This window comes from Chiloscyllium plagiosum, unplaced genomic scaffold (genome assembly GCF_037043375.1).
Source record: "Chiloscyllium plagiosum isolate Xiang-an unplaced genomic scaffold, Cpla_swu_hap1 HiC_scaffold_2, whole genome shotgun sequence".
NCBI lineage: Eukaryota > Metazoa > Chordata > Chondrichthyes > Orectolobiformes > Hemiscylliidae > Chiloscyllium > Chiloscyllium plagiosum.
In genome coordinates, this window is record NW_028270140.1 from 70,011,000 (window position 1) to 70,036,498 (window position 25,499).

At 42.0% G+C, this 25,499-nt stretch overlaps 1 protein-coding gene across 3 annotated transcripts in view; it reads left to right on the forward strand.

Moving 5' to 3' along the window:
* Nucleotides 1-25,499, forward strand: part of frmd3 (FERM domain containing 3) — a 218,879-nt gene that overhangs the window by 93,452 nt on the left and 99,928 nt on the right. For all 3 annotated transcript variants that reach the window (XM_043712851.2, XM_043712861.2, XM_087993336.1), the window contains 3 exons: nt 5,372-5,450; nt 11,136-11,233; nt 18,018-18,141. In XM_043712851.2, coding sequence (XP_043568786.1) covers nt 5,372-5,450; nt 11,136-11,233; nt 18,018-18,141 — 301 coding nt within the window. The remainder of the gene's footprint in view (nt 1-5,371; nt 5,451-11,135; nt 11,234-18,017; nt 18,142-25,499) is intronic.

Here is a 25,499-nt window from a genome sequence, read left to right on the forward strand (position 1 = left end):
CTTTATTCCTGATGAAGGGCTTTTGCCCGAAACGTCGATTTTGCCTGTCCTCGGATGCTGCCTGAATTGCTGTGCTCTTCCAGCACCACTGATCCAGAATCTGGTTTCCAGCATCTGCAGTCATTGTTTTTACCACCTTTATACCTATAGAAAGCCTTAGCATTTTCCTTAATCCTACCAACTAAGGACCTTTCATGTCCCCTCCTTGCTGCTCTTAGCTCTCTCTTCAGGTCCTTCCTGGCTACCTTATAACTCTCAATCGCCCCAATTGAACCTTCACACCTCATCTTTACATAGGCCGCCCTCTTTCATTTAACAAGGGATTCCAATTCCTTATTAAACCACGGCTCCCTCACACGACCCTTTCCTCCCTGCCTGACGGGTACATACTTATCAAGGACACTCAATAGTTGCTCCTTGAACAAGCTCCACATATCAATTACGCCCTTGCCTTGAAGCTTATTTTTCCAAGCCACACATCCTAAGTCATGCCTCACCGCATCATAATTTCCCTGCCCCCAGCTATAACTCTTGCCCTGTAGTGCACACTTATCCCTCTCCATCACTAGAGTAAAAGTCACCGAATTGTGGTCACTGTCCCCAAAGTGCTCACCTACCTCTAATTCTAACACCTGGCCTGGTTCGTTACCCAGAACCAAATCCAGTATGGCCTCACCTCTTGTTGGCCTATCTACATATTGTGTCAGGAAACCCTCCTGCACACATTGGACAAACACTGACCCATCTAACGAACTTGAGCTATAGCTTTCCCAATCAATATCAGGAAAGTTAAAGTCTCCCATAACAACCACCCTATTACTTTCACACTTCTCTTGAATCATACTCGCAATCCTTTCTTCTACGATCCTAGGACTATTAGGAGGCCTGTAAACGACTCCTAACAGGGTGAGCTCACCTTTCCTATTCCTAACCTCAGCCCAAACTACCTCAGATGGCGAGTCTTCATCCATCGTCCTTTGCACAGCTGTAATACTATCTTTGACAAGCAATGCCACACCTCCCCCTCTTTTACCCCCACCTCTGACCCTACTAAAACATTTAAACCCTGGGACCTGCAACAGCCAATCCTGTCCCTGTTCTACCCTTGTCTCCGTAATAGCCACAACATTGAAGTCCCAGGTACCAACCCACGCTGCAAGTTCACCTACCTTATTTCATATACTTCTTACATTGAAGTATACACACTTCAAGCCACTTTCCTGTTTACATCACCCTCCTTTGAAATTGATGCCATGTTCCTAACCTCCCTACACTCCAGGTCCTGCACCCTAAAGCTACAGTCTGGGTTCCCATGCCCCTGGAGAGTTAGTTTAAACCACCCCCCAAGAGCACTAGCAAACCTCCCACCAAGGATACTGGTGCCCCTCAGGTTCAGGTGCAGACCATCCTGTTTATAGAGGTCCCACCTCCCCAGAAAGAACCCCAGTTATCCAAATACCGGAATCCCTCCCTCCTGCACCATCCCTGTAGCCACGCATTTAACTGTTCTCTCTCCCTATTCCTCAACTCTCTATCATGTGGCACGGGTAACAAACCAGAGACAACAACTCTGTTCGTTCTAACTCTGAGCTTCCAACCTAGCTCCCTGAAAGCCTGCCTAACATCCTCAGCCCTCCTCCTACCTATGTCATTGGTGCCAATGTGGACCACGACTTCGGGCTGCTCCCCCTCCCCCTTAAGGACCCGGAAAACACGATCAGAGACATCATGTACCCTTGCACCTGGGAGGCAACATACCAAACGTGAGTCTCTCTCGTTCCCACAAAACTGCCTATCTGTGCCCCGAACTATCGCGTCCCCAATTACTATTGCTCTGTTCTTCTCCACCCTTCCCTTCTGAGTAACGGGGACAGGCTCCGTGCCAGAGGCCTGAGCCCCGTTACTTACCCCTGGTAAGTCGTCCCCCCCACAAGTATCCAAAACGGTATACTTGTTCTTGAGGGGAATGGCCGCAGGGGGTCCCTGCACTGGCTGCTTCCTCCCAGTCCCCCTCACTGTCACCTATCTATCTGCCATCTTTGGAGTTACTACTTCCCTAAAGCTCCGATCTATGACCCCCTCTGCCTCCCGAATGATCCTAAGTTCATCCAACTCCAGCTCCAGTTCCCTAACACGGTCTTGGAGGAGCTGGAGATGGGTGCACTTCCTGCAAGTTTGATATAGTTTTAGCTATAATTTTTCAATTCTATTCCACCAGAAGTAACGCTTAATACTTGCATTGCTCTAACTATGACCTTGAATGCATGTAACATAATATGTAATGATTGCTGGCTTTCTATTCTGAGATTCCTTTGTTCCTCTGCCCAACCTAGTCCAGTATCTTTAAATAAAAAGTGATTTTCTTCTTGTTATTAAAATGAATTTATTTGCCAATTATTCCCCATCCATAAATTTTGTTAATGTATTCCTGCAATTTGCTGTGGACTTCTTCAATATTGAATATTCCTCCATTTAGAATTACTTGTAAATTGAACAGTTGTGTTTTTGATTCCAAAGTCCAAATTGTTAATGTAAATTGCAAACAATTGTAGTCCCTGAACCTTTCCTTGTTGAAAACCACTTCCGACCTTCAGTTGTTCTCATTCTGTCTTTTGTCTTGCTAATGGTTTATTTTGCCGCCTGTCCCATGACTCCATATTCTCTAACATTTTAATTGATCTGTTTATCCATAGACTATAACCAGGGTTCAGGTTGTTCTTTCATTTTAATGAAACATATATTTCCCCACACTCAGTTGAACACTGCTTTAAATGTTCCCCTCATTGCTTTGCAGTTTTATTTGCCAGTATAGCTCCCTATTTTACTTCACCAAGATCTATCCTAAATCCCTTAAAATCAACATTTCTCTAAATTACTAACTTGATTTTCATCATACTTTTGCCTTTCTCTATTATGATCTGAAAACATACTATGGTCACTATTGCCTAGCAGTTCCTTTACTTCTACCTCTTTTAATTTGGCATTAATGGAACTGAAGTGGGAGTTCAGTCACCCAGTTCACTTGCAGTGATCAGACAAGACAAGTTATTTCTTCATCGGTTTATTTAAACATATGCATTGGGTGTTGAATATATCTGATGATGATGCACAAGGTCCTCCAATCAGTTACACTTTGTTACTATTATACATATCCAGTTATTGTAGTTCATTTGTTTCTACCAATCGCAGATTAATAGTTTTTACTGCTCCATGATTATTCAATGAACTCCAGAGACACATAGAGTAATGATACTACTTGTCACAACTGAGCATAGCTTTAGTAGATTAGGAATTTGTCCTTATCCTAGAAGGAACATCTTATGATTTATCAAATACTCCTACTCTGCTTGTTCTGCATTGACAGCTGCATTCCAGTTTTAACAATACGTTTGAGCCACAGTTCCTGTCTCCTTGAATACTCCTCCATCAGAATCAAGTGTAAAACTTTCACTTTTGAGCTTTTCATGTCCTGGGTTAGAAAGGAATCCTGTACATATTGTAGGAATTTCATTCTCTTATCTCTTTTTGTGTACTTCTTCAGCCTAATTAAAACTTGGGAATTTAAAATCCTCATGATTATTATTTGGTGCTTTTTACTCAAATCCCTAATTTTTACATATCTTCCTCCACCTCCCTCCACAACTCAATGGTCTGTAGACTGGATCTTTTAGATTGATTGATCCTTTACTATCATGTATCTCTGTTCAAAAAGTTCTGAAAGCTGAGTTCTATTGGTGTTACGTTAACCAGAATAAGTACAACTTTCCATTTCTCTATAATTTCTAAATATTTCCTTTTAATGTTAAGTCCTGATTTTTTTTCTGTATCCTCATCTCAGTAATCCTTGCTATGTTTTGTTCCTCTTTGCCATCAGTTGTTTCACCTCCCCTGTTTACTTATGAGCATTGTGTGCATTGCTGTACTGAAATCTTAACTCAGTTTTGGTAGGGGTTCCTCTCATGTCATATTAAAATATCTCATGATATTCCCATTATGTATCTTTACTTATTCCCTTGCCATGAAAATTCCTCCCTTATTCTTTCCTATTTAACACTGTGTGTTTACATTTAGGCTGCTTGTGTATCTTGTACATTGATTTCTCCCGCAGAATAGTTTAAAGCCACCTCCATTTTTGTCAAGGATATGGTTCTCATCCTGGTTCTTTGGGTCTCATCCCATTGGTACAGCTCTTGCTTGTCCCAGAATTGGTCTAATCCAACAAGTAAAACAAGTCTTTCTCACATCAAACCTTCATTTTAGCACATGACTCATGCAATTATCTCAAGATTATTTCCCTTAATATCCTGAATTTTAAATTTAGAGCCTGCAAGTGAACTGGGTGACTGAACTCCCACTTCAGTTCCATTAATGCCAAATTAAGAGAGGTAGAAGTAAAGGAACTGCTAGGACATTCTTTCAGCAGGATCTTCTTCCTCTTCCCATTTATGTCACATAGGTCCACAAGCGAATGTGTATAACACTGGATAGTAATGCTATACATTATTTTCTCCCCCACGAAGACAAGAGAACGCATATAAAGTTATTGCTAATTAAAGCAAGCTTTTGAATCATTTTGGATTGACCATCTTAAAAAAAGATTCACCTCTATCACCATTGATGAAAATTATTAAATTCAGAGTAGATCAGAATGTAATATAGGGGATTTGTTAGCTCAGTTAGCTGATTGCGATGCAAAGTGATGCCAACAGTGCAGGTTCAATTTGTGTACCAAATGAGGTTACCATGAAGAACTTTCCTTCTCAACCTCTCCCCTCACCTGTGGCGTTGTGACCCTCAAGTTAAACTACCACAGTAATCCCTCTCTAATCAGAGAGCGGACCTTTGATCTGGTAGGACTACGGTGACTTTACATTTATATTGATTGCAGTTCTGAAGAAGAGTCATTGGACTCAGAATGTTAACTCTGCTTTTCTCCCCACAGATGCTACCCGATCTGTTGAGTTTCTCCAACACTTTCTGCTTTTATTTCACATCTCTGGCATTTAAATATTTTGCTTTCATTTCAGTGTTGTACCATTAGACCAAGGGAGTAACACAAAAATTGCATTGCCAAATGAGGCTTAAGTTTCAAATGTTTTAATGCAGTAAGTATCATGAGAAGTAAATGTTATGTATATTTTATTTATTGACATGCACTCTGCTTTGAAGCTGCCTTTTCATTGCACCTTCATCCCATTTTTATAAATGAGCTTTCTTGTTCACAGCAGTGGTATGCCTGAAATTACAGAGCTCATTATCGCATGAGGTAATGTTTGGCTAAGAACAAATTTTGAGTTAATATCTGGTTTACTGCAGTCATATAAAACATATATTTTCTACTGCTTTCACTTATTTCTTTGTGATATTGCAGCTCAGCCTCCGTATACCATGTGTTTTAGAGTGAAGTTCTATCCTAGTGAACCAGTCAAGGTTAAAGAGGAGCTCACCAGGTACTTCTGTTCTCTTATAAAAATGAAACTGTAGAATTTGAGAAAGTACATGGTTATTTTTAAATTAATCGTTCGAACTTGGGTTGCTGAAATGTGGCTAATGTTATGTATATGGACTTTCAAAAGGCTTTTGATGAAGTACCAGATAATAGACTTGTCATAATGTCCATTGTATAGGCTAGCAGCCACTCTCCCCGTCTGGAAAATTGTAACCTCCAGGCTTTCCTCCCTGCGTGGACTTTAAAACCCTGCCAAAGGTCAGCCAATGCCTTTGACTTCACTGGATCCCTTGAGGAATGGAAGTCCCACCTTATACTAATTTATCCCACCCACAGCACACCATGGCTGTGTGCAGGCTTCTTTCTAGGCCTTTGGGCTAACTGTTGACTTTCTTTCTGGGGGGTCAATCCAAACATTATAACCCTTTCTTCCTTCACCTCACCAAAGTTGTAAATTTCAGTCCTGGACATACATAGAACATAGAAGAATACAGCGCAGTACAGGCCCTTCAGCCCTCGATGTTGCACCGATCCAAGCCCACCAACCTACACTAGCCCACTATCCTCCATATGCCTATCCAATGCCCGCTTAAATGCCCATAATGAGGGAGAGTCCACCACTGCTACTGGCAGGGCATTCCATGAACTCACGACTCACTGAGTAAAGGACCTACCCCTAACATCTGTCCTATACCTACCCCCCCCTTAATTTAAAGCTATGCCCCCTTGTAATAGCTGACTCCATACGTGGAAAAAGATTCTCACTGTCAACCCTATCTAAACCCCTAATCATCTTGTACACCTCTATCAAGTCACCCCTAAACCTTCTTTTCTCCAATGAAAACAACCCCAAGTGCCTCAGCCTTTCCTCATACGATCTTCCTACCATACCAGGCAACATCCTGGTAAACCTCCTCTGCACCTGTTCCAGTGCCTCCACATCCTTCCTATAGTATGGCGACCAAAACTGCACACAATAATCCAGATGTGGCCGCACCAGAGTCTTATACAACTGCAACATGACCTCAGGACTCCGGAACTCAATTCCTCTACCAATAAAAGCCAGTACGCCATATGCCTTCTTCACCGCACTATTTAGTGCACTTTCAAAGTCTGTAGGTGAGATGGATCTTAGAAATGTAATTAACAGAGAGGAGGATAATACACTTTAGGACGACATGCTAGATGAATTTCAATGCAGAGAAGTGATACAATTTGATACCAGGAATGAGGACAGACAACATGAATAGGTGGTCCAATTTTAAAGAGGCTACAGGAGAAGGGCCATCGTTTATGAATAAGTCTCTGAAGATGATACAGCAAATTCAGACTGGTCTTTGAAAGTACACCCAGGATTCTTGACGCTATTGGGCCAGGTATATAATTTTGGAGGCAGAAATCAGGAGGCAGGCAATTTCCAATGTTTTGATTCTGTCTCCTCCCTAATAATGCCCATACTATTTGTATGGTGGAGCAGCAGAGGGGATTGAAATTAGGGCCACTGTCCCGAGAAGGAGGCAGTTGCTGCCCATCCATCAACATGAGTTCAGTTGACCCTTCTTGCTAACCTGAGTTAGATGAGGAGCAATTTGAGATTCTAGTTATTTTATCTATCTCACTGGCTACTTTACATAGTTCACACTCAGAATCACTGATTGTATTACTAGGTCTTGCTTTTTATTACTGATCCCAGTCTCTCGATAGAGATGGTCATATGTTCAGAAGAGAGAGAGATTGTTTGATCTGTATCATCTCAACTATCATTCCTACTGTATATATACATCCTCAGGAATCTCTGATAGATCTTCATGCACCTCTCGCTGACCATTAAATATCAGCAGCCTTAAGGATGACTCCAGAGTCTTGTCATCTGCCTGGTGCTTTGCAACTACTTGGTCTATGACAATTCCCTGAAGATCAGAGGTCTAGATTGCCACAGTCTCTGACAATGATGGAAATGTGTTGCTGGAAAAGCGCAGCAGGTCAGGCAGCATCTAGGGAACAGGAGAATCGACGTTTCGGGCATTAGCCCTTCTTCAGGAATGCCCGAAACGTCGATTCTCCTGTTCCCTAGATGCTGCCTGACCTGCTGCGCTTTTCCAGCAACACATTTCCATCTCTGATCTCCAGCATCTGCAGACCTCACTTTCTCCTCACAGTCTCTGACAACTCTGGCAATTATTGGTAATTGGTATTATCAGTCTGATTATTCATGTATACTTACTGAAGTACCAGTCTCTGAGCTGGTGCTAAATATGTAGAAAGGATGTAATGATGCATTCTCTGAGATCTTGATCTGTTCTTGAGAGATCAATGCCTATATGTTAGAAATAGTACCTGTTGGGACTGTGAACTGAATTGCTAAGGGAATAACTCACATGAATGCAACTCAATATTGCATGAATACTATACAAAAATCATTGCATCTTCAAAAGAAATGTGTAAGATATAAAGCTTGTCACAGAAGTAGACATTTGTTCCCATTGAAACTCAAAAGCTCATCCCATCCCTGTTTAATTCAATTACTGCCACCACATTGCCAAGAGAGAGTAACCAGGACATCCACAATCCTCAATACTAACTCCATGTTGCCTCTTCCAACTGACCTGACACTCTGTCTAGCCAGATCCAAGATGTTCTCCTTGAGGCCAGTGCCAAGTTTGAGATGACTCCACTTGTCATTGGTCTTTAACGGACATTGTGGGTTCTTTCTCCTGTAATAGCAGTTTGATGATGTATGAATTCCACAGGATTTTCTGTTGCTTTTGTACTGCATGGCATAATACTGCTTCCTTCACAGTTACCCTTCCCAAGAATCACATCCCAGCCCTCAGAGATTTAGTGGATGCCAAGACTCCCTGACCTAGATGATGGGCATCTTGAGACCATTTATCCACTCCCCTGGTGGAGATCTGCTTACTCATAGCACATACACAACATTTCATAGTTGTGAACACATTTTTAGCTAAAGGATTCTTACTCACTCTTGCAACAGCACATCAAAGTTTGTTTAATTTTGTTTTGGCAGAATGAATGAACCCATTACTACTGACTTCCCCTGCTATCTCCATCCAAGGCTTCCTACAGACTGGAGAAGGGCACACAAGGTGTCATCATTAAACAATGGGACCAGCCACGATAATGCCACTGCCACTGGTGACAGGGTGTTAGGTCGTCTTTCTTTAAGTCATGTAGTGCTTCAAAATTGATCTTAGTGACCCGTGCTTTTAAGTTCTTCTTGATGACTGGGGCTGTCATGTAGCTCCTGTGGCTCCAGCTGACTGCCAGTGCCTGCTCCACACTCCTCAGGCTCTCCCTTGCACTCATATTCATTGCTGACCTCCAGAAACTGTTCTACTCTTAAAACAACAGACTTTAATGGATTAAACAGCCCCTTGTGGGGCACTGTAATCTGTGCAGTCACCCCTTTCGCTGCCTGCAATTGCCTGGAGTCCCATTGGTTGGACATTAATTGGCCAGCAGCATTAAAATGTTATGAGACCACATGATTGGATGGGACCAGGTGAGCCACTTGTGCCCACACCACCTTCTTGTTTTCCTTTTATTCACACAAGGAATGTTGACATCACTGACTGAACCAGTATTTATTGCCTATCCCCAGTTGCATTTGATAAGTTGATGGTGAGCTACCTTCTTAAACTGCTGCCGTTCATGTGCTTTAGCTAGATTCGCAATGCCTTTTGGGAGGGAATTCCAAGATTTTGACCCAATAAACTGAAGGAATGGTGATATGTTTCCAAGTCAGGTTGATGAAAGGTTGGAGAGGATTATGCGGGTGATGGTGTATCTGCTGTCCTTTTCCTTGTAGATAATAGCGGTAATGAGTTTGGAAGGTACTGTCAAAGGATTGTTGTTGAATTTCTGCACTGTATCTTATAGTTAGTACACACTGCTGCTATTGAGAGAGTGGATGTTTATGGATGTAAGCTGCTTTTAAATATGAAATTCTGCTGAATGGATTGGATTTTCCTGGTTGCAGTGGTTTAAAGTGATTTGTAGAGGTGGGAAAATAGCCGGGAGGAGCATTGGATAGATTCTTGATTTATTCCTGAACCCAGGGAACATTGAAATTGTTGGTCTAGTAGCTAGTTTTACTGCCTACTCTAGACTGGCTGGCAGGCAATTTCTGTGGTAATTTTATGTATTGGAGGAACATTCCCACCAGTGGAATGTTCCCCACATCAACAGAGCAGCAGATCATTGAGATGGCCTCTCTGTGGCAAACTAATGGGATATTGGAGTCAGAGTCTCCATTCCCCAATGATAAGATGGATTATGGATAATATGGATTAAATGCTGCAACTGTGGTCATACTGAGAGGCTTTCCATTCACTTCAATGATGATACTGGCTTTGAGAGTGTTCTGTGCTGACTTATTGAGGCACTTTGCAGCTCTTAATCAGCCTCAACAGCACCCACACCTCCTGGTGAGGCTACTGAAACTTCAAAGCTGCTGGCCATCTGATTGGCTAACTAGTGCTGCCAGGCCAATGAGAAGACTTGCGTTCTAGCTGGAGAATTGTGCCACTGAACTTGCTGCTGGCATGTGTGGGATTGGAACCCTATTTACTCTTAAAATCAGGGTCCTGCTGCATGTGAGAAAACTGAACCTTATCATGGACCATATATTGCTTGCTGTGACACTTCATGATTATCTCCACTCCCTGTCTCTGACACCACTTGCAGCTCTCCATCCACCAAGGTATGTGTACCTTTATGATTCTAAGGATATTGCTTTTCTTCATACATCACTGGGCATTCCTCCAGATAACTGAGACTGCTTCTGTATGGGTGGCATTCTCAGACAATGTTGGCATTGTCTGGTGTGTGGTCTCCACTGCTACTCCTGAGGGAAGACAGCATCCTGCTGTGCACCGTCCCATCCACCATCAATTTCCTCCTGTTGCCATGTCTGGGATAAATATCAGGAACCATGCAAGGCAGCTCTTAACTAACCATGCTTGTCCAGGTGCACAAAGGCCATTTAAATATGGCGTCATCACCAAGGATATTGGTCAATCCTGGGATCTCTGCTGGGGATTGGTGAGTGTTAAATGGGGTGGAAATAGTGTGTGATTCTCGCCATGAGATGCAAACTGCAATTAAAGTGGTGAGTTTGGTAAAATACAATGAGGAAACCTACTCAGCCTTGCAGCAAGAATCACTCCACCAAATCTGACTCAGCCTGCACTTTGCCAAAAAAAGGTAAGATTCCACCCATAGCCTTTCCACCCGTAGGAATGATAGTTGAGATGATACAGATCAAACAATCTCTCTCTCTTCTGAACACATGGGTGGAATCTTAATCCAGACTTGGTCTTCCCCATTACCCTCTTCAACAACTCTTTCTTCATCTTGTTCCTGTGGTGGCTGGCTTGCTTGATCCTTCAAAATGTCCTCATTGCCTAGCATACAGCAGGCCACCATACATCTAAAGACTTATCCAGGACAATACAGTAGGACTTGGCTGGGTTCATCCAGGCAATGGAATATTTATAGGAAGTTTTTGGTTGGTTGAGTTACTCCCCAAAGTTGAGTTTGATTCTCCTCTCAGTGCAGCCTTTGTGCCAGGAAGTGGAGTTAATGTTAAAATCAGGTCTGTTGTGCAGGCTTTTTAATAATGATTTTGTGAAATAATTATTTGTTTAAATATATTGCTTTACAGGTATTTATTGTATCTTCAAATTAAAAGGGACATATTTCATGGACGGCTTCTTTGCTCTTTGTCAGATGCAGCTTCTCTGGGTGCATATACTTTACAAGGTAAGTCAGCAAATACAATGTGATGCAGTTACACACATTATTAGAATTCACGTACATTACAATCTTGTAAAAGTGGTTTTTAAACCGAATGTCACCCATCTAATTAAATTGATCAAATATTCTAAAGTGATATTTATCCTTTTTATTTGTCTTTTAATTGCAACAATAGTTTGCATTTTATGCACCTATTTATTTGTCGAATATTGTTGAATATGAAAATAATGGATGAATTGATGTATGCTGTTTCCACTACTGCCGCAAGGACATAAGTACAAATAACCAAATCATTCAAAAAATAAGAGTAATGCCAATGCAAAAATTTCCATTGCATAAGTTTTACACTCCAGTAAATTAAAATGATACAATAGTTACAAAGCAGAAGGAAATCACTTTGATGATTAAATTCTTACTAAATCTCTGCAATTTAGCTAGTTCCAATGCCCTGCTTTTCCTCCATATCCCTGAATTCATTCCCCCACCACTTCCCCATCTTCCTCCTGGTAATTATCCAATTCCATTTTTCATTTCATTTTGAAAGCCACAATTAAATGTGTAAAAGCATTTCAATGGTGAATGCACTAGTTTCTATTGTCTGACAATTAACAGCTAAGCTTGTTTAAATCTTGCAAAATGCAGATTAACTATGATTCATCAAGGTATTCCCCTAAGGAATGAACAAGAGAACGTCTGTCACCTATTTTGTTAAAAACCATATAACACCAAGTTATAGTCCAACAGGTTTACAGGGGAACCTCGATTATCTGAACGAGATGGGCGGGCACTATTTCGTTTGGATAATTGATTATTCGGTTAATTGATTAAATGCCTTTCCTCTGGGGCTCGGAGTTTTTAAAGTCTGCTCCCCATTCAGGAGACTGCAGCAGCACACAGCATGTGCGCCGGGCCCCCAACACTACCCCCATCCAACACTGTCCCCCTGCCCTCCACCCCATCCAACTCCGCCCCCCCTCCTGCCAACTCTGCCCCTCCCCCAACCCGTCCAACTCCGCCCCCCTCCCGTCTCCGTTCAACACCACACCTGTCCCTCAACCCCGTCCAACTCCGCCCCCCACCCCCAAACCTGTCCAACTCCACCCCGTCCCGTCCCCGTCCAACACTGTCCCCCTGTCTCCTACCCCCATCCAATACTGCCCCCATTCCCGTTCAACACCGTTCCTGCCCCCAACCCTGTCCAACTCCGCCCCCACCCCGCCCCCAAACCCTGTCCACCCCTGCCCCCCATCCCCTCTTCAGGGCAGCCAGACTGGACGCCAACAACAAGACTGCTGCTGCAGTTGCCTTTGTGGGGTGTCTCCAAATAGCGTGCGAGTACACACACACACACACACACACACACACACACACACACACACACACACACACACACACACACACACACACACACACACACACACACACACACACACACACTTTTACTGCAACTTTTCGAGAGGCTCCATGTTTGCCCTGTATAGGACAATGTTAGAGAGATTCCCTGGGGAAGTGGGTGGAGGGGTTTTGGGTACACCTCTCTATAGAACTCCAGGGAAAGTGTGGGGAGAGAGAGGGGGCGGGAGGTCAGTCATTTGGAGCCGGTGCCTGTTTAATCACTGTAAACAAAAGATGTGATCACAGTTGGAAACATGTCTTTGATGTAATGTTTCTATCGGGATCTCGAGATCTCTTTCGGATAATTGGTATTTGGATAAGCGAGGTTCCTCTGTATTTGGAAGTACTAGCTTTTGGAACGTAGCTCCTTTCATCAGGTAGCTGTGGAGCAGGATCATAGGACACAGAATTTAAAGCAAAATATCAGTGTCATACAACTGATGCGATATATTGAACAAACCTAGATTTCTGTTATGTCTTTCATCTTACCCAGACTTAACAGCAAGATATTGATGTTGTATGACACTGATATTTTGCTATAAATTCTGTGTCCTATGATCCTGCTCCACAGCTACCTGATGAAGGAGCAGAGCTTCATAAACTTGTGATTTTCAAATAAACCTGTTGGATTATAACCTGGTGTTGTGATTTTTAACTTCGTCCACCCCAGTTCTACACTGGTACCTCAACACCTATTTTGTTGGCATTGAAACAGGCCCAATGACATTAAAAGTACAACATTTGCTCCATAATCTTGTGGTTATTTTTATTCTTTTATGATACAGGCATTGCTAGCCATGCCAGCATTTAGTGGCCATCCCTAATTACGTAGAACCAGAGGTCTCACAACACAAGGTCATAGTCAAACAGGTTTATTTGAAATCACAAGTTTATGAAGCTCTGCTCTTTCATTGGTTGAAGTCACAAGAAAGCTTGTGATTTCAAATAAACCTATTGGACTATAACCTGGTGTCATGTGACTCCAGACTTTTTCTGTCCCAGTCCAACACCAGCACCTCCACATCATAATTATCTAGAGGGCAGAGGAATTATGCTGATAACCAATGTAGGATTGCTGGTCTACTGGAAGCTAAATATATCAGTTAGTAGGGCACTGTTCTTTCTCACGGAAAGAACATGTGTGTAATGTTAGTGATACTAAACAGCTTTTCTGTGTGAGGCAGCAACGCACCTTCATTGGGTTAAAACTTTTGTGGAGCCCTTAGAGAGTCTGAGCAACATTTTCACTTCCTTCTGATGGGAACTTACAGTGAGAGAGCGGTGAGTGATGAAGTTGCTGACAGTTTTTTTAATCTGCTCACTGAGGCACTGAGACACTGACCATGAGGCACAAGAAATAACTAAAGTTTGTGGATTCAGGAGGTGATTCAGTCAGCTCACAATTAATTAATTTATGTTTGGAACATTTAAAATTTTAATTTCTGTTATTTTGCAGAAAATATTTTCACTTGTGGGTGAGTTCAGAATAGTGGTGTGGGTAGTATGGGATATAACAATCAGTAATAGATCCATGGAAGAAATGCATCTATACATAGAAAATGCTGACAGTGTGGAATGCACTGTTGAATGGAATGGCACAACACCACTCATTTGGCTTGATAAGTTATATGACAGAAGGGACTGGAGCGGGAGGAGGCAGAGTGTAGAGATGTAATTGGAGTTGTAAGAGGTTATTTGAATTGGTAGAAGAAAATTAAAGAGCAGATTGTAGCTATTTTTCTGTCATTCTGCCTGCAAAGGCCACTTCCAGTCATTCCAACAGAAGTGACATCAGGCATAAAGTTGCAACGGAGAAATATGAGGGTGTATTATTATAATGAGAGGCAGTCGGTAGGCATACTTTGTACAATGTCTTAGGCTGAATCTTCATCTGAACTTGGGTGCTACCCACACTGAGGGTTAGCTGGCCAAGCTTCAGTCAATCAGCTGTATCGGTCCTTCTTCCCTGAACTCAGGATCCTGCCTCTGCAATAATTGTTCCTAGGTTATGCTGATGATCTTTTCCAAGCACTTATTTTTATATGTTTTTCTCTTGCAAATTCCAGAAAGTTTGATTCCCTCACAGGACCCTATAAGGTAATCCATCTGAGGTTCTGACAGGCAAGATACACCTGTTTCATTGTCTTGCCTTCTGTCCTTAATTTAGTAGCCTTGACAGCCATGATGGTCAAGTAGCCTTTTAGCAGTCCTTACCTTGAGAATCCTGCTTAATGAGCAATGTTTGGTTCTGCCTTGTACAGTGGGCTATTGTTCTTGTGAAGTTGGTCACTTTTTCTCATCATCTCATCATCCTTGTTAACCATTTTTGTGCAGTGTAGGAATTGAGATTAGATTAGATTACATTACAGTGTGGAAACAGGCCCTTCGGCCCAACAAGTCCACACCGCCCCGCCGAAGCGCAACCCACCCATACCCCTACATGTACCCCTTACCTAACACTACAGGCAATTTAGCATGGCCAATTCACCTGACCTGCACATCTTTGGACTGTGGGAGGAAACCGGAGCACCCGGAGGAAAACCACGCAGACACGGGGAGAACGTGCAAACTCCACACAGTCAGTCGCCTGAGGCGGGAATTGAACCCGGGTCTCTGGCGCTGTGAGGCAGCAGTGCTAACCACTGTGCCACCGTGCCGCCCACTAAGATGCAATCATTCAGCTACACATGCAATAACATAGAAATTAGAAGCAGGAATAGGCCATTCGACCTTTTGAGCCTGCTCCACAACTCAATATGACCATGGCCGAATCTCCATTTCAATGCCACATTCCTGCTTTCTCGCTATACCACTTAATGTCTTTAAATCTAAAAGAAAAATGTCTACTTCTAGAATGTATTTAGTGACTTGGCCTCTACAACCTTTTACAGTAGAGAATTCCATAGATTCATTACCCTTTGAGTGAAGAAATGTTTTGTCATCTGAGACCTAAATAGTCTACCTTGTATCCTGCAACCGTGTCCCTGGACTCTAGACTCCTCAGTCAAGGAAAACATCCTCCCTGCATTTAATCTGTCTAGCCCTGTTACAATTTTATGTTTCTGTCAGATCCCCTCTCATCCTTCTAAACTCTAAACTGTAATGAACATCGGCCTAGTTGAGAGTGTGGTGCTGGAAAAGCACAGCTGGTCAGGCAGCATCTGAGAAGCAGGGGAATCAACGTTTCGGGCAAAAACCCTTGATCAAGAAACCCAAAACATTGATTCTGCTGTTCCTCGGATGCTGCCTGACTGGCTGTGCTTTTCCAGCATCACACCTTTGACTCTAATCTCCAGTATCTACAGTCCTCACTTTCGCATAGGCCGAGTTGAGCCAATCTCTCCTTGTAGGAGAGTCCTACGATTCCTGGTATCGGCCTGTAAACTTCCACTGCACTCATTTTTTGGCAAGTATGTCCTTTTTAAGTAGGGAGACTAAAACTGTAGGCAATATCCTAGATGTTGTCTCACCAAGGTCCTGTAAAACTGTAATAATCATCCCTCCTTCTGAACTCAAATTCTCTTGGTATGAGGGTCAATATTCTATTTGCCTTCCTAATTGATTGGTGTAGCTGCCTGTCTACTTTCATTGATTTGCTGCTATTTATCTCCGGCATTCCTTGGGGAAGAAAATAAGTCTTTCACCTCTGGTGATGAGGTGCCTTCTTGAACCACTACAGTCCATTTGCTGTAGGTAGACTCACAAAGCCATTTGTGAGGGAGGTCCCAGATTTTGATCCAGTGAGATGAGGGAGCAGCAATATATTTCCAGTCCGGATGTTAAATGGCTTGTTCGGGAAACTGGATGTGATGGTGTTCCCATTGTATCTGCTGTCCTTGTTCTTCTAGATAGTGGTGGTCATGGAGTTGGAAGATACTGGTTATACTAAGTTCCCCTTACTATGTTCGCTTTTATAAATCTCATAGTGTTTGTTTGGACAATCTTAAGGAAGTGTCCAGCATTTCAAGCCTCTAATATTGATATTTTGGTTATTTGTCTGCTTGCTGTTCCTACAATGTATAAAGTTGTCAATTTAAAAAAAAACGGATATTTGCGAATGGATGTTGTCTTGCCATTGTTATTAGATGGTTTATTAGTTATGCAAATCGAACATATTAAGTAAATGGACATGGAATCTTCTAATACAACTGGGACAAAGTTCCAGAGTGCTAGAGTGGGTTTTCTAACCAACCTGCCTCAACATTCTTTAGCCTTGTGGCCACCAACATCTACATCTGGAGTCAGCCAGCTTGGCTGTACCTGTTCCCAGAAATCTCACCCCCCCCCATCCCTTGGAGCAGAAGTTGGTTTTAATTTATACTGAGGTAAATTTGGGGAATTGGGAAATTTTTGTCTATGAACAACATACCATGGTAGCTAAAACCTGGCTCGAGGTGTTCCCAGTCAGCAGAAGTGCAGGTTGGTCCTCAAGAATTCAGAAGAAAAGTAGATTTCCATGAAAAATAAATTAATGGCTATTAACACCCCAAATTATGCCTCAATATCCAAATTGAATTTAAACTTTTGCAGTAATTCTCTCAATTACATGCCAATATATTTGGCCACTTTTGCATGGTGTGGAGGGGAGAAGTGAGTATTGATTTCCTGCAAATAAAGAAAAACACTAACCTAATACAGGTGAGGAAGTGCTGCAGAGGATGCATTGAAAGAGGATTACAACCTGGGGTCAGATGATCTGTATAGAAGGCAATGTAATTTTGATTTTGTGCAATAATATACTGTGAGCATTACATATGTCACTAGATTTTCAGTCCCATCGATCTCAACAATGAAAATATAAATTATGTATTTCTCTGGGAGCTTTTCGAGTGACTCCTTTAAGGGAGCATTTGGAATGGCCAACAGATGGAAATAAATCACATGGTAAGTTTAGATGATGGTACTGTTTACAGTTTGACATTAATGGATAAACAAGCACCAGATGGCAGAGAATAATGGTAAGGCTGTGGTATTTATGGTCAGACCAGTGGTGACTATTGTCTGATTGAGCATGCAGTTTTAATGGAAACTGTCCTTGCTACTGCAATTTTAGAAATCTTCAAGCAGAAAGAATGTTGGTTCAGCTTATTATTTTGTATTGTTGGTGGCAAAACATTTCTCCATGGATCATGCAAACTTTATGGAAAAGTTAGGTTGTTTTCAAATGCATACTGAAAATGATTGCAGTAATTAGTAGAACACTTACAGGCATATAGTGCTATGAGGTTTATTTCTGGAATGTCAATGCGGTTTACAGTGGAATGAACAAAATATTAGCTTTACAGTGCACTGGAATTCATTTATGAAAAACGGATAAAACAATTGTTATAACATGCATATTTCTTTAGAAATGTTCAACAATTACAATTCAATTGACATATTTTTCTCTTGGCAGCTGAGTTGGGTGATTATGAACCAGGTGAACACCCAGAGGGATATGTTAGTGAAATTAAATTGTTTCCCAAGCAAACTCAAAAACTGGAAAGAAAAATGGAGCAGATTCACAAAAATGAACTAAGGTATCTTATGATGCTTTGGGTCTTTAATAGCCTTTTCCTTGGTAACTAAATTTCTGTATTTTGGATTGTTCTGATATTTATTATTAAAATAAAAATGATTCTCAAACATTCTTAACTTTTTACTGTGTATTTTAAGAGGGTAGCTTTTTTATTAATTGTGGTATGGTTGGCAGTGATACTGAATAGAGAATGATTCTTTAACAGTTTCCTTGTGATTTCATCTGTCCTGTGCCTGGAAGAAGAATTTTCCTCATACCTGCATATAGTATCAGAAAATTGGATTAATTTCAGACTTATTGTTTCAGGAAATATCTTAATCAATAATAACCACACATATGTACAATAGTTATATTTTTCTCACCTTGAAAGGATTTTTTTTTTCACAAATTCTATGCTAATCTATTATTGTGACCAGACCCTAGGCAAGGTTCCCCAGGTTATAACAGGTCCAGATTGGATACCCCAAATTGTTAAGCCTCCAGGTGAGGAAGAAAGACCTGGCCCCTCTTCTTTATTCACCCATGCCTTGGTTGATTTCAATGAAGTCAGTTTAAAAAAGATCCCTCCCCTGTGGATGCCTATCTTCCAGACCAAATGAATCTATGTTTTAAAAGAACCCAACTTGACCATGCTTTCTTAAAGAAAGAGTGAATATTTTCGTTACTAAGCATGAAAACAAATAGTAACATAATACACAAACACATAGATCAGGAATAAGAATGGAGTCCAAAGAAAGAAAGAGGTTAGAAGATATATGGATTAGATTCTCTAAGTGGTCTATGAAAAATAGTTATTAGAATGTTAATAGTTGAAGAGTTGATTTTGTGATTCTTGGCTTTTTCAAATTAGTTAAAATCCTTTTGTCCTGTTTCCTTTTGGCAGTGGTTGGTTGGCAACAGTCAGAGCAAGACAGTCTTTCTATTGTCCCAGTTCTTTTTGACTCGTTAGCTAACTAGCTGTCTTCCAGCATTCAGTGTTAGAGACTTTTTTTTCTTGCAATGCATGGATTAACGGCATACCCACTGACTAATGGGTGAGTTGTTGAATTTCACCTTCACAGCACACACTAAGTGTCTCAGTTCACTCCTTCCACTAGCACACCTCCTTCCATTAGTGCACACAAATGAGGGTTACAGTGAATTTTAACCTGTTTCTTTTGTATGTTCCCAGAAGGGCAAAATGCAAAGAATATCTGCAGGAGGTTGGTTTCTGCTACAAAGGGGAAATAGTAGAAAGTGAGGCCTGCAGATGCTGGAGGTCAGAGTTGAGAGTGTGGTGCTGGAAAAGCACAGCTGGTCAGGCAGCATCCGAGGAGCAGGAGAATCAACATTTTGGGCATAAGCCCTTCATCAGGAAAGTAGGAAATGGGACAGAGTCATTTTCTCCTGTTACATTAATCTCTGATTTTAGTTGCCCTGATACTGTACAGGTGTGATATTCCATAGATTCCACACAAGACTTTGCCAGCCAGTGTTTGAATTTGCATTTGTAGTTTTTTTTAAATCCATAACAACCCACTTTTGAAAAAACACATTTCAGAATTAAAATCTAAAAGTGTCCATCATACTTTGGGATTCTGAAGTGTTGTCATGACACCTTTACGCTGTGTGTTAGCATTATAGAAGCAGTTATCTACTTCAGAAAAAATAATGGTTTATTTCTCTTAATTACACTATGATTTCCATAGAATCCCTCCACTGTGGAAACAGGCCCTTTGGCCCAACAAGTCCACATTAACCCTCCGAAGAGTAATCCACCCAGACCCATTCCCCTACATTTACCCATAACCTACACACTATGGACAATTTAGCATGGCCAATTCGCCTAACCTGTACATCTTTGAAATGTGAGAGGAAACCGGAGCACCTGGAGGAAACTCACACAGACACATGGAGAATGTGCAAACTCCACACAGACAGTTGCCTGAGGCTGGATTCGAACCCGGGTCCCTGGCGTTATGAGGTAGCAGTGCTAACCTCTAAGCCACTGTACCTGCCCCTACTGAGCCACCATGCTGCCCCATTGCAATTGGTGGCAAAGGTACATCTAGCTGCAGCAGTAAAGGATTAACAACAGAAGAGTGAATAACTCCCCAAAAGGTATGAATTGCAAAAGAAGACCATTTAAAGTCAGATTAAACAAATGCATCAATTAGAATTCGTTTTTTAGACAGAAGCCTACATTATCCATAGACAACTGTGAACAGATTAAGATAAAAAGGGCATGTTTACATGATTTGTCCGATCCCGAGCTAGCAAAAAGAATTGTTGAATTAATGATCACAGCCATTCATCACCCGTTCAGGCTACATCTATTATTCAAACTTTAAAAAAAAATCCCTCACCAGCTGTTTACTTCAGTGGCTTTGGAGCAGATTGTTCATCACCTCTGTCTCAATTTTTCATCATTAAAAAAAAACAAAATATACCTCTTTAAGAGGTGTATTTTGTTCTTTGTTTGAATGCACTTTCATCGTAAGTCTTTAGGGGATAGCTCCTCTCAGCTTACAAAGGTGAATGAGGAACTAAAATAAAAAGAAAAGAAGCAGTCTAAAACTGAAGCTTTATATCGAAAGAAAATACCCCAGTTTACAGGGAGCTGTGGAGCACATCAATGAGATCAGGTTTAGCAGGACTAACTGTAGAAACTAGTATGGTTCACTTACAGTATGGTCCTGTTCTTTAGTGTTATACTTCAGAGCACACCAGCACCTTTCATTTGTAATGTTGCTGCAAGGGATGCTTTACAAGCAGGGACATTCTCATGGTTTCAACCAAAGTGCAGCTCAGGGCTTGCTTGCTTGTTCTCTTCGTGCTTGCTCACTTTGTACTGACTTCAGAACATCGCTGTGTTGCTGTTTTATGACCCCTCAGCCACTCCTTAAAGGCTTACAGTACTTTTGTCTTGACTTGCCTTTTAGCAGACACAAAGCCAGGTGGCTTGTCATGGTTGTCAAGAGCCAGGGGTGTGGACATGTTATTGCACGGTGCAGTCAATCTCACTACAGCATGTGCCAGCTGCAAGGACGCGACATGTGCTTTAACCAGATGGCCATATTCCAAAATCACAGGGACTTGTCAAGTCCTCAGTCCAGTAAAGGTCGAAAGATGTCAGTAAGTGGGTCCCAAATGGTCAGTCAAGGGCTTGGGCATGGTTAGTCATTCTGCTTAGGGCAATTCGGGTCAGGTTGTCCACCTAACTACAATTTAGGGAGTGGACCATGGTCAGTCCTGCAGTCTGAAAATACATGGTGGCTGGCAATAGGTCGGGGATCAGGACTGTCCAGAAAGTTCCAGTAGAAAGAGGCTTGGAGGTTTGTAGGGGTGGGAGGGGTTCTTGCTTACCAAGCTGAGCCTGCAGTTCATCATACAAAGTGCAACCTGCGTGGCTTTCCATGTTCTCTCACCACCTAAATGCAGATTTTGAATGGAAAATGGTTGCAAACACATCTGGAATGGACGGATTCAGTGTTTGTTTTCTGTTTCACATGTTGGCTTCACCTTGTATGGATGGGAGGCCCATCAAGATGCAATATCATCAATCATGCACTGCAGGGTACAGATTGTAATCATGTCACTGGTGTATGCAGTATACAGCGGTGTAGGGGTGGAAATGCTGGTCAGAAGCAATCTTGGCCATGTCATTGATCATTACAGATTGAAGACATCCATCTCTAGGAAGCTTAAGTAATCACTGGTGATTTTAAAAGTGAAACCCTGAAGGCCATAAAGTGCAAAGATAAGGCAAGACCACAAGCTGCAGGACATGGAACTGATTTCCTATCATCTTGAACTGTGAGTATAATGTAACCTGCTCCTATATATAACGATGGCTTTCATAGATGATGTAGGACTTGGAGGACGAGGTCTAGTACGCATGCAGGAAATACAATCTTGCACTGTGTCTTTGTGACATAACAGCTGATACATGCATAAAAATACAGTGCAATGTCAAAGTACCATGGAGAGACATTCCATGTCCCTCTATGCCAAAGTGTTCTATGTCCCATTATTTGGAACAGTATTATAAATTGTCATTATAAGTGATGTGTATGCTGACTCTTCATATTACTTAGGACCTCTTCTGTTTCTTATGTTCCTTACAAAGGTTCATTGCAAAGATGACTGATGGATACAGACACAGCAAGAGTTACCATCACTGTAGCTACAAAGCAACAAAGATGCAGAAAGATGGAGGAGCAACAGATCCATTGGCAAACCCAGGATTAGCAGCAACCTCCATAAGAAGAGGGCACAACTGAAGTTACCTTTGGGTTATGATGGAGGTACATGATGCCCAAAGACTTCAGTCCTCCATAATATTTTCTCCAGATGAGTGAGATACAATTTTTGTGCTGACTGCAGATGTCCTGGGACAGCCATAGAAATGAGAGGTTCCGGAGTGGGTCCTGCAACATGAACAAATGAGTGGTGATCCTTTCTGGCTGGCCATCAAGTGACAGTTGCATTGAAATTTTATGCAACTGGTGTTTTTTAAGGAACCGCTAAGGACCTGTGTGGAACTTCTCAATTGTCCACCAATAAATGTATCAAGGCTGATACTGATAGCATTTGTGCCAGGTCACACTGCTTCATCTCATTTCCCTGTGATGAGGTCAGTGCTACTGCCTGGGTAACAGGCTTTACCAACAGAGCTGGCTTCTCCCAGGTGCAAGGCATAGGAGACTGCGCACACATTGTAATGAGAGGGCCATATCATCACACACTTCCGTTCATCAGTAAAAAAGGGCTGCGTTCCATCAATGTGTAACTCATCTGTGATCATTAGTTCCGCATCTTGGATGTGTACACCAGGTATCGTGAGAGCTGCCATGATGCCTGTATTTTTGACAACTCTCGTGTTTCTTCGAGACAGTCCTGATGAAGTGTCCCGATCTGAAACGTTGACTTTTCTGCTCCTTCGATGCTGTCTGATCTGCTGTGCTTCTCCAGCTCCACATCTATTAACTCTAATTTTTCTGCTGTATTTGAAGGCCAGATGCCTTGCAAAGATAGCTACTGGGAGACAAGGACTACCCTTTGGAACCAACACTGATGACTCCATTATAAAACCCCTTTACTGAAGCTGAGCATTGATACAGTGTTGCCCATCCATCAACCACAACTCCAGTTTAGCAGAATGTAGCGTTTGAATTTGTCTAAGATACTTACAGTACAGGGGGGAGGTGATGGCCTAGTGGTATCGTCAGTGGACTGTTAACCTAGAGACCCAAGTAATGTTCTTGGGACTGGGTTCAAATCCTGCCATGACAGATGGTGGCATTTGAATTCTTTTAAAAATAATCTGGAATTAAGAGTCTAATAATTACTATGAAATCATTGTTGACTGTTGGAAAAACCCATCTGGTTCACTAATGTCCTTTAGGGAAGGAAACTGCCATCCTTATCTGGACTGGACTAAATGTGATTCCAGATCCACAACAATGTGGTTGACTCTTAACTGCCCAGTGGGATGGACAATAAATGCTGGCCTAGCCAGTGGCACTGTCATCCATGAATAACAAAAACAACGTCGGGACACAGTGTGCTGCATTATCTGAGCATGCTCTGGTCTGAACAATTAGATCAGTCAAAGGGGTTTACTGATGCATATTAATGAGCTGAATGAGTGGGAGTAGTCTCCTGAGGAGAAGGTGAACACATTGACCAGCAGGAATATAATCTTAACTCACAAGATCAGATGAAATGTGTAAATCTACAATAGTGAGTAGAGTTGGTTCTTTCTTGATTATACATTTTATTGATTAAATTTTAAACGTAAAAAACATAGGTTCTAAGTTTGCTTGCAGCATTGTTTTTTAGAGCAGGAAGACTGTGCTATTTTCTAGGTCTGTAGATTGTTAAGGAGTAAAATAGTATTTAGTAGAGTGATGTGCTCTTCCCGTCGGATGTGGGAGTTTAGGGAGAGTTTCCATGTTACTGATGATTTATGGCTGCAGTAAGTGTGTTTGGTTACAATCTGATAGGATTCGCATGATCAGTTGGAGCGGTAGTTAGAGATAATGAGAAATTTTCAGGAGCTGTGGAGTGTGACGGATGGCAGTTATAGGAAAGGAGAAAAGCTGCAGTTACAGTCAGATAGATGGGTTACCTCCAGATAAGTTGGGAGAGGGAGGCAGGTAGTGCAGGAGTCTCCTGTGGCTATCCCCATTTCAAACAAGTATGCTATTTTGGAAAATGTATGGGATGATGGACTCTTAGAAGAATGTAGCACAAACAGCCAAGTGTCTGGTACTGAAACTGGCTCTAATGTAATGAAGGGTGCGTCACATTCCAAGCAATCGATTGAGATAGGGCACTCTTCAGTCAGAGGCACAGACAGATGTTTCTGTGGTCAGCAGTGAGAAATCAGAATGGTTTGTTGCCTTCTTGGTGCCAGGATCAAGGATATCTCAGAGGTTACAGAATATTCTTAAAGCGGAGAGGGACCAGCACGAGGTCGTTGTACACATTGGAACTAATGACGTAGGAAGGGTAAAGGATGAGATTCTGAGGGGAGAATATTGAAAGTTATACTGGAACTTAAAAAGCAGGTTCTCGAGGATAGTAATATCTGCATTAGTCCCGGTGCTATGAGCTAGCGAGGGTAGGACTAGGAGGATAGAGCAGGGAATGCGTTGCTGAGGAGCTGGGGCAGAGGAGTGTTCTGGAGGTGAGGCCTGGAGTTTGCATTTTTGGATCATTGGACTTTGTTCTGGAGTAAAAGGATGGATTGCATCTGAATTGGAAGGGGACCAATATACTGACAGGGAGATTTGCTGGAGCTGCTCGGGATGATTTAAACTAATGAGGTGAGGGGATGGGACCCAGGGAGATAGTGAGGAAATAGATCAATCTGAGACTGGTACAGTTGTGAAAAGGAATGAGTCAAACAATCAGGGCAGGCAGAGAACAAGGTCGGACTGATAAATTAAACTGCATTTAATTTAATGCAAGAGGACTAACAGGGAAGGCAGTGAACCCAGGGCATAGTTATGAACATGGGAGTGGGATATCATAGCAATTACAGAGATGTGGCTCAGGGATGGACAGGACTGGCAGCTTAATGTTCCAGGATAAAAAAGCTATAGGAAGAGTAGAAAGCTATAGGAAGAGTAGCAAGAGAGGAGTAGCATTTTTGATAAGGGATAGTGTTACGGCTGTACTTAGGGAGGATATGCATGGGAATATATCCAGAGACGTTATTTGGGTGGAACTGAGAAATAAGAAAGGTATGATCACCTTAATGGGATTGTACTACAGACCCCCCAATAGTCAGCGGGAAATTGAGAAACAAATTTGTAAGGAGGTATCCCCAGGACCTGATCAGGCGTGCCCTAGAACTCTATAGGAAGCTAA